At 40.9% G+C, this 13894-nt stretch overlaps 1 protein-coding gene across 1 annotated transcript; it reads left to right on the top strand.

Annotated features, from left to right (window-relative positions):
- The first annotated feature begins 9383 nt into the window (after positions 1-9383).
- LOC145416408 (cyanocobalamin reductase / alkylcobalamin dealkylase-like) lies at positions 9384-13646 on the top strand. The gene is made up of 4 exons (XM_080285355.1): positions 9384-9438; positions 10587-10968; positions 11225-11412; positions 11906-13646. Exons 2-4 carry the CDS (start codon positions 10600-10602, stop codon positions 12084-12086), a joined length of 738 nt encoding a protein of 245 aa, XP_080141481.1. The 5' UTR covers positions 9384-9438; positions 10587-10599; the 3' UTR covers positions 12087-13646.
- The last annotated feature ends 248 nt before the right edge of the window (positions 13647-13894 follow it).

Raw genomic sequence — 13894 nt, 5'->3', positions numbered from 1 at the left:
TGAATCTGAGATCTCTCTCCTGAATTTTTCCATTAGTTCACTATGATGTGTGCCCTTCGCCAGCAACTTTCTCTTCTCACCCACCTTATATGAAGTTTCACAGGCAGCTGATGTACTTGGTAAGAGAGGACAAGCCACACCTCCCTCTCTGTTGCTGACTTCTCCCAATGAATGACTACTCTCTCGCCTGGAAAATTTATTAAATTTGGTTAAGATGGTTTTGACATGTTGAAAGGCATGGAGAGGATGAGTGGTTGAAGGGGGGTCACAGGCATGAATGTGGAGGGAAGAACACACAGGAAGTTCAAGGAAGACTGGGGATGAGGTCCTGTATAGAGGACACCAGGAAAGAGGACTGAATAGGGAAATGGCTCAAGATAACAAAAAATGGAGACCTGCCATATAATTAAAAGTTCCACACAAACTAGCATGGTCAATGGTGTCTAAATATAAACATACATACTATACTGTAGTGATATCACAAGGATATGAAGGATGAAGAGGTTATGTTGTTGTTCAACCGTGGTCTGTCTGGCCGGCCAGACCCTTCAACCACAGGTAAGCAACTGCTTCTGTGGGGCCATCCTGTATATACAGTACAGTAAATACAAAGTACTGTATAGGGATGCAGCGCCTCCACATGCAGACAGCACCTCACCAGGGTCAAAGATGGATCCTTCCCCAAAGTGAGGCACAGGTAAATGTTAGGAGGTCTGGCTCTCAATTGGAGGCTGCAGCTGCTTAGTTCCACCCAGGGTACACAGCACCACCCCCTGTAGGCTCCTCATCAGTACCAGATCAAAGGTAATCCTGCATATCAACGCCATCAACCACATGATATAATTTTAATTTTGTTCTTGATGCAGCCACAAGACCTGATTCATTATGAGAACGGTCTTGTAAAGAACGGGTTAATGAAGGCTGTATCTACCTCCTACAGTTTTATGTGTTACTTAAACTCCAAAACTGAATAAAATTGTATGGCAAAAATAAAAACTAAACACTGGACAAAAGAAGATAAATGGATAAGCCTGTAATATAGATGAATTATGGTATTTATTCTGTAGCTACGACAGTATCTCCTATAGTACAGTACTCTATACCTTATTTTTTTTTAACTGAAGGGAAAATACACATCTCAGAGAGCTAATAATAACAGTAATAACAATAATCATCATCATCATCATCTCATCCTGTGTTTCCCCTTGAGGAGCATAGGAGCCCTGGGCTAGGCAACTTGGTCCTGACATTTAAGATGAGAGTGACCAGCCTCACACATCCCTGAGTGGCATTATGTGAGCAATGAACTCCAACCATCCCTTGGATATAAACCTACACAGGCTCAATCTGGTTAGAGCACCTTAGTTACCCACTAAACCACCAAGTCCCCTAATTTGGTAATATGGTTACCATCCAGCGTAGTAAATGCTTTCCTGGTGTAGAGGAAACAATTGGGTTTGTCACTCAGTGTAGAGTCACCCACAGACAGAGGGAAGAAGAAAGAACGAAAGAAAGAAAGACAGAAGGGGAAAGAAGGAAGGATGAGAGGAAAGGGCAGTCACCCAAGATGAGCACTACATCGAGTGAGTGGTTGGTGTGTCCCCCACCTACCTATAATAATAATAACAATAATAATAACAGTAATAATCTCACCTGCCTCTTCCTTATGCCTACGGGTGACTCTAGACTGGGTGACAGGCCAAATGGTTTCCTGTACACCAGGAAACCATTTACAGTACTATGCTGGGTGGTAACCATATGACCAAATTACAGTGCCTGATGGTTTGGTGGGTAATTAAGGCGCTCCAATCGGATTCAGCCTGTGCGGGTTTATATCCAATGGATGGTTGTGGCTTACTGCTCACGTAATGCCACTCAGGGACGAGTGAGGCTGGTCACTCTCATCTTAAATGTCAGGACAAACTTGCCTAGCCCCAGGCTCCTATGCTCCACATGGGGCAGTACAGGATTAGATGATGATGATGATGAAGATAATCTCACCTGCCACTATATGATGTGCTTTCATCTTCTTTGTGATTTTCTGGCCCCACTGGTGGCAAGGGGATATCACAGACTTTAGTAGGCAGGGGGATATCACAGACATTGATGGGTAAGGGGATATCACAGATCTTGATGGGCAGTGGATTATTAGGTGACAATGTGGCAGTCATGGATTCCTTTAATAGCTGATCATTATGAGTAGAAAGGAGTGTCTCAGCTTTATTTTCTTGCCGTTTCTTGCTCAGGAAACTCTCCACAGGTGTATTCTCCAATGATTTCTTTTCCTTCTGGCTATATAACTTTGCAAAAATGTCATCTGCTTCACTTCCAATCTCCTTAAGTTCAAACATCCGTTGAGCTTTCTTTGATCTGTAACTTTGTTTGTGCGATCTCAATGCATCATTTTTCTTTGATTCTTCATGATCTCTGTACCATTCTTTGTATGACTTCAGTGGTCCACCCTCCTCTGAGTCTTCATGATCTCTGTAACTTTCTTTGATTGATTTCAGTGCTTCACATTTTGATTCCTCCTGAACTTTGTAACTTCCTGTGTGTACCTTCAATGCTTCATCTTGCTTCTCCTTCTCCTTGTTACTTTGTTCATGTGATTTCAATGCTTCCTTAATTAGCCTAAGCATTTCTTGGGTACAGATGGTGTTTGACTGCTGAGTTTGGATTCGAGAGGTAGATATGTCTTGGTCAGGTTTCTCTGCTGTGGTAGTTGATGGCACTGTCTTGTCATTATCAGTATCTGCATACAGCTCATCTAAATCATGGTCAAGATCAGCAAGCAAGTAGTCCAGGTCATTTTCAATATCTGCATACATGTCTTCTGTACTCTCTACATTTGTACCATGAGTAAGATTAATGTCCTGAACGCTAGCATTGATGTTGCTGGTATGTACAGAGCCCATACCAGTACTGAGTTCTTTGGTAAAAGTGGGACTCAGTCTAGCCTTTCCAATATGCTGAGGGCTTCTGCTTGCATTGTTGCTGTAAGGAGGACTTCCACTACTTGAGAGGGAGGAGCTATGCCTATTTATAATCCCTGAAATGGTAGCACTCCTGCTATTGCTGTGAGAATAGTCTCTCCTACTGCTTCCTTCACTGTTATTCCTGCCTTCATTGTACGTTTGACTCCAGGTGTTTCTGCCCTGAAGTAAACAGTAGGTGGGACTTTGACTCACTGAATGAGTTGGACTTATACTCTGACTGTTCCCCCTGGCTGGGCTACAGCTTCTGAGGGTTGATCCGCTTCTGCTTCTGCTCCGGGTAAAGCTACAATTCCCACCTGGACTCCTACTCCTGCTTCTAGTATAACAATATGAGGTGCTCTGAAATGAAGAACCATGGCTGTGGGGTATGTGGTGATCTGAGCTGTTGGTGCTGCAGTGTAAGGAAAGTCTGCCAAATGAAGGGCAATGGCTGTGCTGAGGAGGGTCATCTTGTAAAGGGGAAGTTCTGTGAAGCTGAAGCGAGTGACTGCAGTGAGATGAGCGGTTGGGATGTGAAGGGGTGTGCTGGCTAGGGGGACTACGGCTGGGACTCTCTTGATGCCACTGGGAGACTGGCTTCTGGCAGTTCTGTGGGAACTAAACGTAAGTTTCATTTTAGGAGTTCAGTTTTATCCATCCATCTATTAGTTAATGCTTACAACTTCACAGATAACTATCAGTCAGTTCATACTTAGGACTATAATTTCCTTTATCTTTAAATCTACAGTATGGGTAACAGACATTTGTTCAGTGCAAGCCCTGGTTACAACTTCCTATCCATCAGTGATAAGGACAGAAGGTAAGCGGAAACTAAGGTTCCCAACTACCTGGTAATCAAGTTTTTTTATTTATTTATTTATTTTTCTCTACCTCTCACTTTCTTTTGTCAAATAAAACTGTATAGGCTACCTAAAGTGAGAAAGGCTTGGTAGGTTTCTCTGTCCATAGATGATTCTTATTGATATGATGCATCAAGGAGAAGAGTGATGGACATGCCCTATGTGTGAAGTAGATGCAGTGGAACTATAGGCAAACTTTTGTGCCTGACTGTACACTCAAAAGCTAATGAGATGCCCCTCCCAAAATCAGACAAAGCCATGGGCAACTGAAAGATCCATTTACTCTAAGGCTGTATCCACACCAACCACTTGCTGGTGCAAGTGGGAGTTTTGCCACTCATACAAGTGGCCCCACTGGATGCAGGCACAAAGGTCTATGCTATGGGTTATAGAGGTGCTGAACTCCAGCCTGCACCAGCAAGTATGTAGTGTGAATGAAACCTATAATAAGCAAACACCAAAATAAGATCATACTGAGAGTAAGTTCACAGTAAGACAATAGGAAGTCAGTCCAAGGTGATAAACTTCACAGGCCTATTGTATCTGTCTTGGTGTTTTTGTTGTTGTGGCTCCAGGCTAATCTGAACATGATCCTAGTAGACTGTAAGCTCATGTTGTCCTTTTGCAGTCTATCATGCTCCTTCTGGGGGATAGGAAGGGAGCTGAAGGGTGTTTGTATAACTGGGCACTGGGGCTGCGTGGTTAGCAATATCAGTGCCACCAAACCAACGCATCCCTCTCCAGCACCACCCACTGATGACTCTGTTTGATATGATGCATCCAGGAGAAAAGTGATGAGCATGTCCCAAGTCTGAAGCTGGCACAGTGAAATCATACGTGAACCTTACATGGCCAACCCACCTGTTTTCCTGATTCAGCACTACAAGTACCATCTTCCACCATGCAGGGGTTCTGGTCTGTGTTGCTTTGCTGTGCTTCACTCGCTTCAGTGCTCTTAAGTACATCACTCAATTCAATGTTTTTGTGTGCTTCAGGCTCTTCAACATTCTTCTGCATTACATTCACTTCACTGCTGCATTCATGGTTTGCGCTACCATCATCCTCTATGCTCAGCCTTTTCTTCTTCTTCACTGGAGCAGTTACACGAGTTCTTTTCAAGCGAGCAAGACCGTGAAAAGCCTCTCTTGTGGGAGGATGTCTGTCTCTTGTACCACGATTTTGGACTGAATCTGAAACTACCCTCCGAGCTCTAACAAGGCATCCAAGGTTCCCTCCCATAATGTCACTAGAATTAGTCTTTGGCAACTTGCAAGGGAATGAGTTACGATCATAGTTTAATTCCTTAGGCATAGCACTGTCTTTGTACACTGTATTACCAGTTTCTAGAGTTTCAAGTCTGCTTTCAAACGGAATTGGTTGAGCACCCCCAACAGGAATTTTGTCTTCAACAATTCCCACTGATATTTTGTCTTCATCATTTCCCATTGATTTTTTTTCTACATCAATCCCCAATGGTGTTTTGTCTTCATTCCCTACTGAATTACTATCTTCATTATTCCCTACAGAATTTTTCCCTTCACTTCCTACTGTTTTCTTGTCTTCATTCCCTATACCAGGAGATGCTTTGTCTTCACCTCCTCCTTCATCGATCTCAATGGATACCTCGTCTTCACACTTCAATGTTTTATCACTCCCTATTGATTTTTTGGCTTTATCACTCCCAACAGTTTTTTTGTCATCATTTCCTATCAATTTAATTTTTTCATCACTCCTTATCATTTCTTTGTCTTCATCACTCCTTGTAGATTGTTTTTCTTCACTTAGTAAAAGATTTTCACTCTCTACAGATTTTTTGTCTTTAAATGATAGTAATTTATCACTCCTTAGACACATTCTTCTGCCTTCACTATGCAAAAGTATGTTGGTCTTTACAGATTTCTTATTGTTTTTACACCCTTTATATTTCTGTTTTTCCTCACATTGCATGAGTTTGGTTTTCCCATCAGATTTCTGTTTGTCCTCACACTGAGATTTGCCTTTCCTCACATATTTACGTTTGCCTTTACGCTGCGATCGCTTGTTACACTTTCCAGATTTCCATTTGCCTTCACACTGTGATACCTTACCACCCCCTTTAGGATTTTTTTTTTCTATACCCTGTAAAGGTTCATCTCTCTCTTCAGTGTTCTGTATGTCTTCACTCAGCTGTGGTTTGACCCTCCCTTTAGAATATTGCTTGTCTTTACTCTTCAGTTGTTTACCTCTCCCTTTAGATTTCTGCTTGTCTTCATTTTTCAATGATTTATTTCTCCCTTCAGACTTTTGCCTGTCTTCAATTGCCGGTTGTTTATCTCTCCCTTTGGACCTCTGTTTGTCTCTCTCTTTACTGCTCCCTTTATATCTTCTATTCTTGCACCGTACAGATTTTCCCCTTTTTACAAAGTTAAGTTTATTTTCACACTCTATCTGCACACTATTATATGTAACACACTCTGATAATTCAGTTCTGTCTTCACATTGTACCACCGTCTCCCTATCCACAGACTTGAGTTTTTCCTCACCTTCTTGAGCTGTATCTCTCTCTTCATGTTCACATATATCCTTTTTCTTCAATATCAAATTTGTCTTTACACAACTATCTTTGTCTTCACAGTTAGAAACAATTTTATATTGTATGGAATCACGTTTTTCTTCATATTCTGCGGTATCTCTTTCTTCATGTTCACAAATTTGCTCTTCTTTAAACACCATACCAGTCTCTATATTTTCATGTTTGTCTTCAGCTTCTGTAACCTTTTCCTTTTGTATGTAATCCTGTTTTTCTTCATACAATGACTGGATATCAGTGTCTTTTGATGCACATATGGCTTCGTCTTTACACACCATACCTGTGTCATCTTTGTCTTCACATTTCAGGACAATTTTGCGTTGCCTAGAACCACGTCCTCCTTCACATACAAAAGAAGGATCAGTGGCTTCAAAATCATTTATATGTTCATCCTTAAATGACATGTCTTCCTCATCTTTGTCTTCACAATTAGGAACCATTTTATGCTGTGTGGAGCCATGTTCTTCTTCATCTAGGCTGCAATCATCTCTTTTTTCATTTTCTACCTCTAAATCACTGTCTCCCGGTTCATGTTTTATCAATGCATCAATTTCTTTAACATTCTCGTTCTCAAATATCATATCTCTCCCTACGAGATCCTGGCTTAATAAGTCTTTGTCCATCTCCTGCTCAATGCCATGTATATGAGTAGGACTTGACATTTTGGATAAGTTAACACTTTCATATAGCTACCAATACACACTAAAGTAATACAGCTTATGTTGATAAGATCTTATATATAAAGACAGAAATATCAGCACAGTTATTATTGCTGATGTCTTGGTTCTAGGTTTGTCCGGACATGAGCCTGGTGGACTGTAGAAAACTGGTCATTTTAGCTAGGTGCTCCCAGACACCTCTGGTTAAGGTTTTAGTGAAGGATTGCTATGTTGTCACAGTAAGGTGCAGTATTATACAATGTATCCCATATGTTACTACAGTACTTGTTCTTTTCCATGATCCTTGGGGACATTATCGTCACTACTGTAGTCTTGAAGAGTAACTCCAGTCTGAAAAGCAGTAATTATGTCATTATGTATATCAAGCTTAACTTGACTTAACAATGTATTAGATCTAATTTTCCTGAACAACAGTGACTCCTTGCATTGTGTTCTAGTAACTAAAGCAAGTATGTCTAACCAAAATCTGGTGGAAGTTAAGTTAAATAAAACAAGGTCACCACCTCAATCTTCCATCACCCAAATACCACCAGAAAAGCATCTTAAAACATTAAACTTTTACAGTGACAGGGCAGACTGGGAAGCACTGAATGAAGATACGTTAAAGATAAACTAGACTATACTGAATGACCTCGGAACAGCTGAGTAAATGCTAAACCTCCTTATGACAGTATATGAAGACGTGTGTGTGAAACAAAACCACAGAAAAAGAAATATGACACCAGACGGAGAATACCCCAAGAGAGAAGGGAGGGAACAATATATCATAATATAGCTACATTTGGAAAATCCTTGAAGGCACAGTGCCAAACCCATCATCAAGAGGAAGGGATCATATCATGAGCCAATACCACCCCAAAATGGGCAAGACCTACAAGAAGAAAACAATAAATGCTGTCTCTCAACAGATAAAGACAATCCAAGCAAATAACTTCAATAATCAAGGACCCAAGTTCTTCAACTGCCTCCCAAGATATCAAGAGACCTAACAGGGTGCAGCACAGAAGCTTTCAATAGGAGGCTGGACAGATTCCTGGTAACCATACCAGTTGAGCCTCCAGTTCCACACGGCCCAACCCACAGGAGTTACATCAAATTCAATCACTGACCAGCTCCAATACCCGAGGGTTGGTTAGAGCTGTGGAAGCGGTGGGTCTCCAGACTGGCCGTGGTGATGACACTAGATCTACGACAAGTAATATATATACACACTGAATGACAACAGTTGTCACTGAACTCAAGACAGCAGTTTACAATTAATGAAAAAATCCGGCAACTATGTAAACTAATGCAACTGCTAGCCAGTGTCCCTTCATAATCGGTAACTGATCACACCATCACAAACTCTACTCGTCTGGCTGTCTGTTTGTTTACGTTGTTCCTGCAGAGCTCAGTGGTTATCCCTCGGTAACCCCCGCGGCCACATTACCCTGTTGTCTTAAGCATTTATTTGACTTAAGCCTCTTAATATATTACATGGGAACGTATAAAGATGTAACTATTTAATATTCAATAGCTGGTCCAGTAGTCAATAATGTTAATCATATAATTATCAAGACCTACAGTCGAACAGAAGACCAATATGGCAACTCTGCTGACATGTTTCATTAGCTTGGCTTCGTACCTCGTAGTTTTGTTAATTACTCCTTGCTTTCCTCAAAGATGCTACTTATGCAAATTATATGTGATTTAAAAATATATAATTAACATACAAGAATTTACAGGTTCTTGAAGTGTAGGCATTGGTAACAATGGCTGGGCTGTCGTTCGGAGGTTACTGGCGGCTCATGTGGCTTTAATATGAACATAATTTGCATCAGCAACATACGGGACGATATTAAGGTGTAATATACAGAATAAATCTCTATGGAAGAGGCGTTATGAAGTTAGTGGGCCATGTGATGAGTCAAAGGTCGTGGTAGGGCTACGGTCGTCTGCTGTGCGAATATACTTGATATCTTTCATTGAATTTTTGCACCTTAATTCATGTAGCTAGATGGTAGAGGGACAATACTATGGCTTTACGTTATCCGTTCCATAGCACTTGGTGAATAGCACATATTCATTCAAGATAGATGGCAGTTTTGGGTCAAGCAAAGTAGTAACCAAACTGCTGACTGTATGAAACAATATTTGCTACTACCCACCACCTCCTTTTGTTGTATGTGTATTCAGTACACTTTTACAACAATGAAGATACCAGTCATGTATTTCCACTTTTCGTCTCCAAAGACTACTGCATCTGGCATCACTGGTAGGAAGAACAGCTGTGAATGATGTAGTAATATGCCGGGAGACCATTCACCAACGTGGACCTGCCATCCCTACATTAACAACGAGAACAATCTATAGAAGTACAGTATTCATCATGAGTAGCGATTTTTTTTTTTTCCCAATCTGTTTGCATATAACTAGGATATTACAGAGAAAATCCCTGTTAGTTCCATTGTTGCTTAATCTGTTTGCCACTTCACCACCTTATAGTGCCAATAGTTAGGCTACATTTAGGGGGGAAATCAGTGAAAGCACATTTTAAAAAACATGATTGTTATGACTGCCTCTGTTGTTACTTCGTAATTTCCTTTCAGACCAAAGTTGACAGAGATGAATCAGCCATTTTTGTCCCTTTTTTTGATAGGATTTGTTTGATTTTACCCTCATTCCCGTCAGATATCAAGTTTTGAGATATGGCCTCCTCCCCAGAAATAGATGAATTACAAGCCATTTTAGGTATCATAAGCTGCTACAGCTTAACCATCCCAAGCAGTTCAGTTGTAACCAAACATATCCAACCTTTACCTCTCATCCTATTTTTCCCATCTTTCCTGTCATTTCTTATTGCTTTTCTTTCTGTTACAGGTGGCTTTACATTGAGTGTAAGCCAAATGGTTTCCTGTAAGCCAAAAAACCATTTACAACGTTGGGTGGTAACCATAAAACCAATCCATACGTGCTCCCTACCTGTCAACAAGTGGGTTGGTGGAGGGTTAGTGCCCCTCCCTGTAAAACAAATAACTCGGAGTTGAATGGCCACCCTTTACGGGATTATGGCATCTGGCAATAGATAGATAGATAGATAGACCACAGTTACTGGTCCTGTATTCCTGGAGAAACCAGAGGGATGGGAGAGCACTTGTTACTTTCACAGAGGCCATGCCAAAACTAAGTTGCCAGGCAACATATCAGGGTGATATTGGCTAATATCGTATGTGATGTGACCTGTTTTGGATCTGGATACACCTCAGTGCAACAGTTTTGACACTTAACAACATTCAGATAGGTTAATTGTGCCTTTTAGTAGGATCATATGGGTTCTTTCCCCCTAATTTGTGTATTTCTCCTCTTCTTGGGAATGTATTGGTATATACTTTTTTTTTCCCCCTTCATTTGGGTACATAAGAGGGTTTTCTGCATTTGAGTACCTGTGTTTTTCTTCATTACTTGGGTACATATGTGTATTCTTCATTTGGGTTAATAACTTTTTTTTTATTATTATTAATAGGACCAATCTCACCATGAGTGTCATCAGTGTGGAGGAGGTACAAAAGATGCACCAGCGTCTCAGTTCACTTCTCACATCTTTGGGTTTTGAGTGCCACCCTTTCAAGTTAGGATGGTACAATGAACAGGTTTCCAAGCACTTCCTCCTGCCACATCATCCTGACACAGTGGCCTTCGTCATTATCAGCACACCTAGTATGTTCGAGAAGACGTTTATTCCATATGTGAGGACCATGGACTGTGGCAGAACTAGCCTGGACCCTCTAGATCAGTGCATGGTACAGAGTTTGTCCCACATGAAGAAGGAGTTCCCAGACACTGACATTGAAATAATACACGACTTTGAGCTGACCCCCAACAAGCGGCCACGCATCCTTGTACAGGTATAGTCAGTTTTCATTTCACATGATGGAATTGAACCACTCCCACACCTCGAATACGAAGTTGTGGTTGCATGAAGTTAGTGAGCCGTAGTTATGGGATAGGAATGAGTCTTCTTTGTTATGGCAGTTCTTTCATTTAAACTTGGCCTAATTTTTCATCTTTTTGCAGCCTGGTTCAGGCTTTTGACCAAAGAGGGATGCAAAACTCAACAAGTATGGTTAAGGTGACCAACTGACCATAACTATTCCCATGCAGACGGCAGGGCATGTGTCTGGGGCAGTACGATACTACCAGCATAAGGATGTAGGGGAGGGACACTGGCCACCTGAGAAGAAGGTGTATGGCGTCTGCATCCACCCAGAGTATGGTGGATGGTTTGCATTGAGGGGAGTTGCTATTTTTACCACACTGACTTGCCCTCATCTGCCTAGAAAATTACCAAGGTGAGGTAAAATGCATGGCATAGGATAGGTTTTTAAAATGGGGTGGCCAAATCCACCTTTAGGGTGGGCTCTACTCTTCAGAAGGGTTTGAAGGTGTTCTTCTGGAAACTTGGGGTGTCCACCCCACTGACGGCATCACTGGTTGGATATTCTTATATAATTCAATCTGATGATGTCAATTAATTTTATACCTGCTCTCTTCAGTCTTAATTTTCAAGGCTAATTAGACTTGTTTTGGGCTTGTAAGTGCTTGATTTAAAAGAAAAAAAAAAAAAAATAGGATGATGGATGGATGGATATCGTTAGTAAATAAATTCAACTTACAGAAGATGTCTTGCAATGGAAAGGTTATTGAAGGCTATAGTTGACATGTCTAATTCATAAAGTTTCTTCAAAGCTGAGTAACATTGGTAGGATAAATCCGTTCAGTATTGTGATGTCCTTTTAATCTTTTTGTATGGTACCACTGAGTGATGACGATGTACAATTGCAGTGAGATGGTGGAGGGTGAGGCAGCGATTGCAGAGTTACTGAAGCGCTACAATGACCACTGGGAGGACTGGTCATTCCGGAACATTATCCCTGTCAAGGAGCGATACTCGCAGGAGCAGTGTGACTACTTCACCGCCAAGCCAGCTGACAGACACACATTGATTGACAAATATCGGTATTAATGGACATGCTTAGGCCTGTATTCCAAATGGGTGTGAAGATTTCATAACACCTCTTCCTTAGTGATGTATTCTGCACGTTTCAGTTATAAAGGCTCCAGCATGTGTGCATGTGTCAGCCCAGGTCACTTAATGGCAGCTGTCCATGCTGCTTTATCTCTAGCAGCCTTTTTGTTCAATCCCTGTATTGATATAAAGATCATACAAGACTGTGCTAAGGTATAATATGCATATTAATTAACTAGGGAAGAGGTGCTACAAAGTCTAGACCACCTGGAATACAGCCATCACTTTTTTTTTTTCTTTCTTTCTTTTTGGTCTTTCATCACAGTACCTTTTCAATTCTGTGGGAACCAGGGAGGTAGAAAAAGTAATTTTTACCTAAGACATATGCTCACAGACAAATATTTAGAACTGTTTATTGCATCAGATTATTAAGTAATTTGCAATGTTTCTAAAGGATATGGTACAACTGATACTGTATCTTGCATGAGTATAATCAGATATGTTAAATAGCTGTAGTATACATAAGTTATGTTCTGACTTATGTAAGGGAAATACGTCATTGAACTTCTAGTGCAACTGATGCTTGAGTACAAGACTTGGATTAAGAAAGCTATGGTATTTAATCCCTAGGTTTTGCTAAATCAGGAAATGTATGCAGTTTCATTCCTGTTTGTTTAAAAACCAGTGCAGTTTACCAGTGAGAGCTGTGAGTTGTCCTAGAGGTGATAAATATCATGTAGAGGTAGCTACGAGAGAATGGTGCAGTATTACTGAGTAAGGGTTTTAGTGAGACACAGTTGTATGATGTGATCGATTTCTAGTCACTTTGATTTTCACTTTCCTTTGCTGGCAAATGTTAAGGTGTGGGGGGTTTGGTGTGCTGTGCCCATATGTGATTCCCTTATGCCTTTGCCTACTGTTTCATCTCATCTACTTCTCACTTTTCCTTGCTGCCTAACAGTCCTAAGCTGAGAGAAGTTTGGTAATGTTTTACCCATAGATGATTCTTGTTGATATGATGCTTCCACTTAATATTTCACCTCCTGTATTTAGTCACCTCTCCGATGGCTGCTATTCCTAGACAGAGAGAGGTTCATTATGTTTTGCTGCCTATAAGTGATGTTTTTTATATGATTCTTCAGGGAGGAAAATGGTAGGTGTGTCCTAAGTGTGTGGTAGATGCAGTGGAATAGTTGGCAAATTCTTCAACCTTGACTGTGTATGGTGTAGGGTAGTGAGAACTGAGAAACTGCATAAACAAGGGATGCATTAGTGGAGTACAGCCCATGAGGAAGTTTACCAAATTTCCTGCCAGCATTGTGATCTTCCATATTTCTCATTCCTCCTTGAACATCAGAGAGCATCCTTCCTTCTTATACTTTCTTGTTGTGTGCATCATACTATCGATCTATTGCCAGATGCCATAATCCCGTAAGGGGTGCTGCTGTCACCTAAATATGTTTCCTGTAACACTTACCATTGCCATCCTGTGACATTTACCATTGCCATACCTTGCATGGAAGGATTGGTAAACTTTTGCTTAAGGCTGTACCTTCATTTTTGGGGAGGGGGGGGGGGGGATCAGCCAGTACTGTACTATACAGTGTTATGTATGAAGTAAGTAATAAGGACTAGCACCAAGTCCAGGAATGTTATGTATGAAGTGAATAAAGATTCTTAGTTTGTTTTTGGTATTTGTATGAAAGGCAGTAGATTCTCTCCTATAAAATTTCTTTGGAACAGGTTTAGGGTCAAGGTCACTGCCCCTCAACCTTCTTCCAATTTTTTAAAATTCAGGGTAAAAA

This window comes from Coenobita brevimanus, chromosome 106, assembly GCF_032717465.1.
Source record: "Coenobita brevimanus isolate Jiangsu-jjx chromosome 106, ASM3271746v2, whole genome shotgun sequence".
Taxonomy (NCBI): Eukaryota; Metazoa; Arthropoda; class Malacostraca; order Decapoda; family Coenobitidae; genus Coenobita; species Coenobita brevimanus.
Note: the sequence above shows the minus strand (reverse complement) of the source record. Positions and strands in the feature narration are given on the sequence as shown.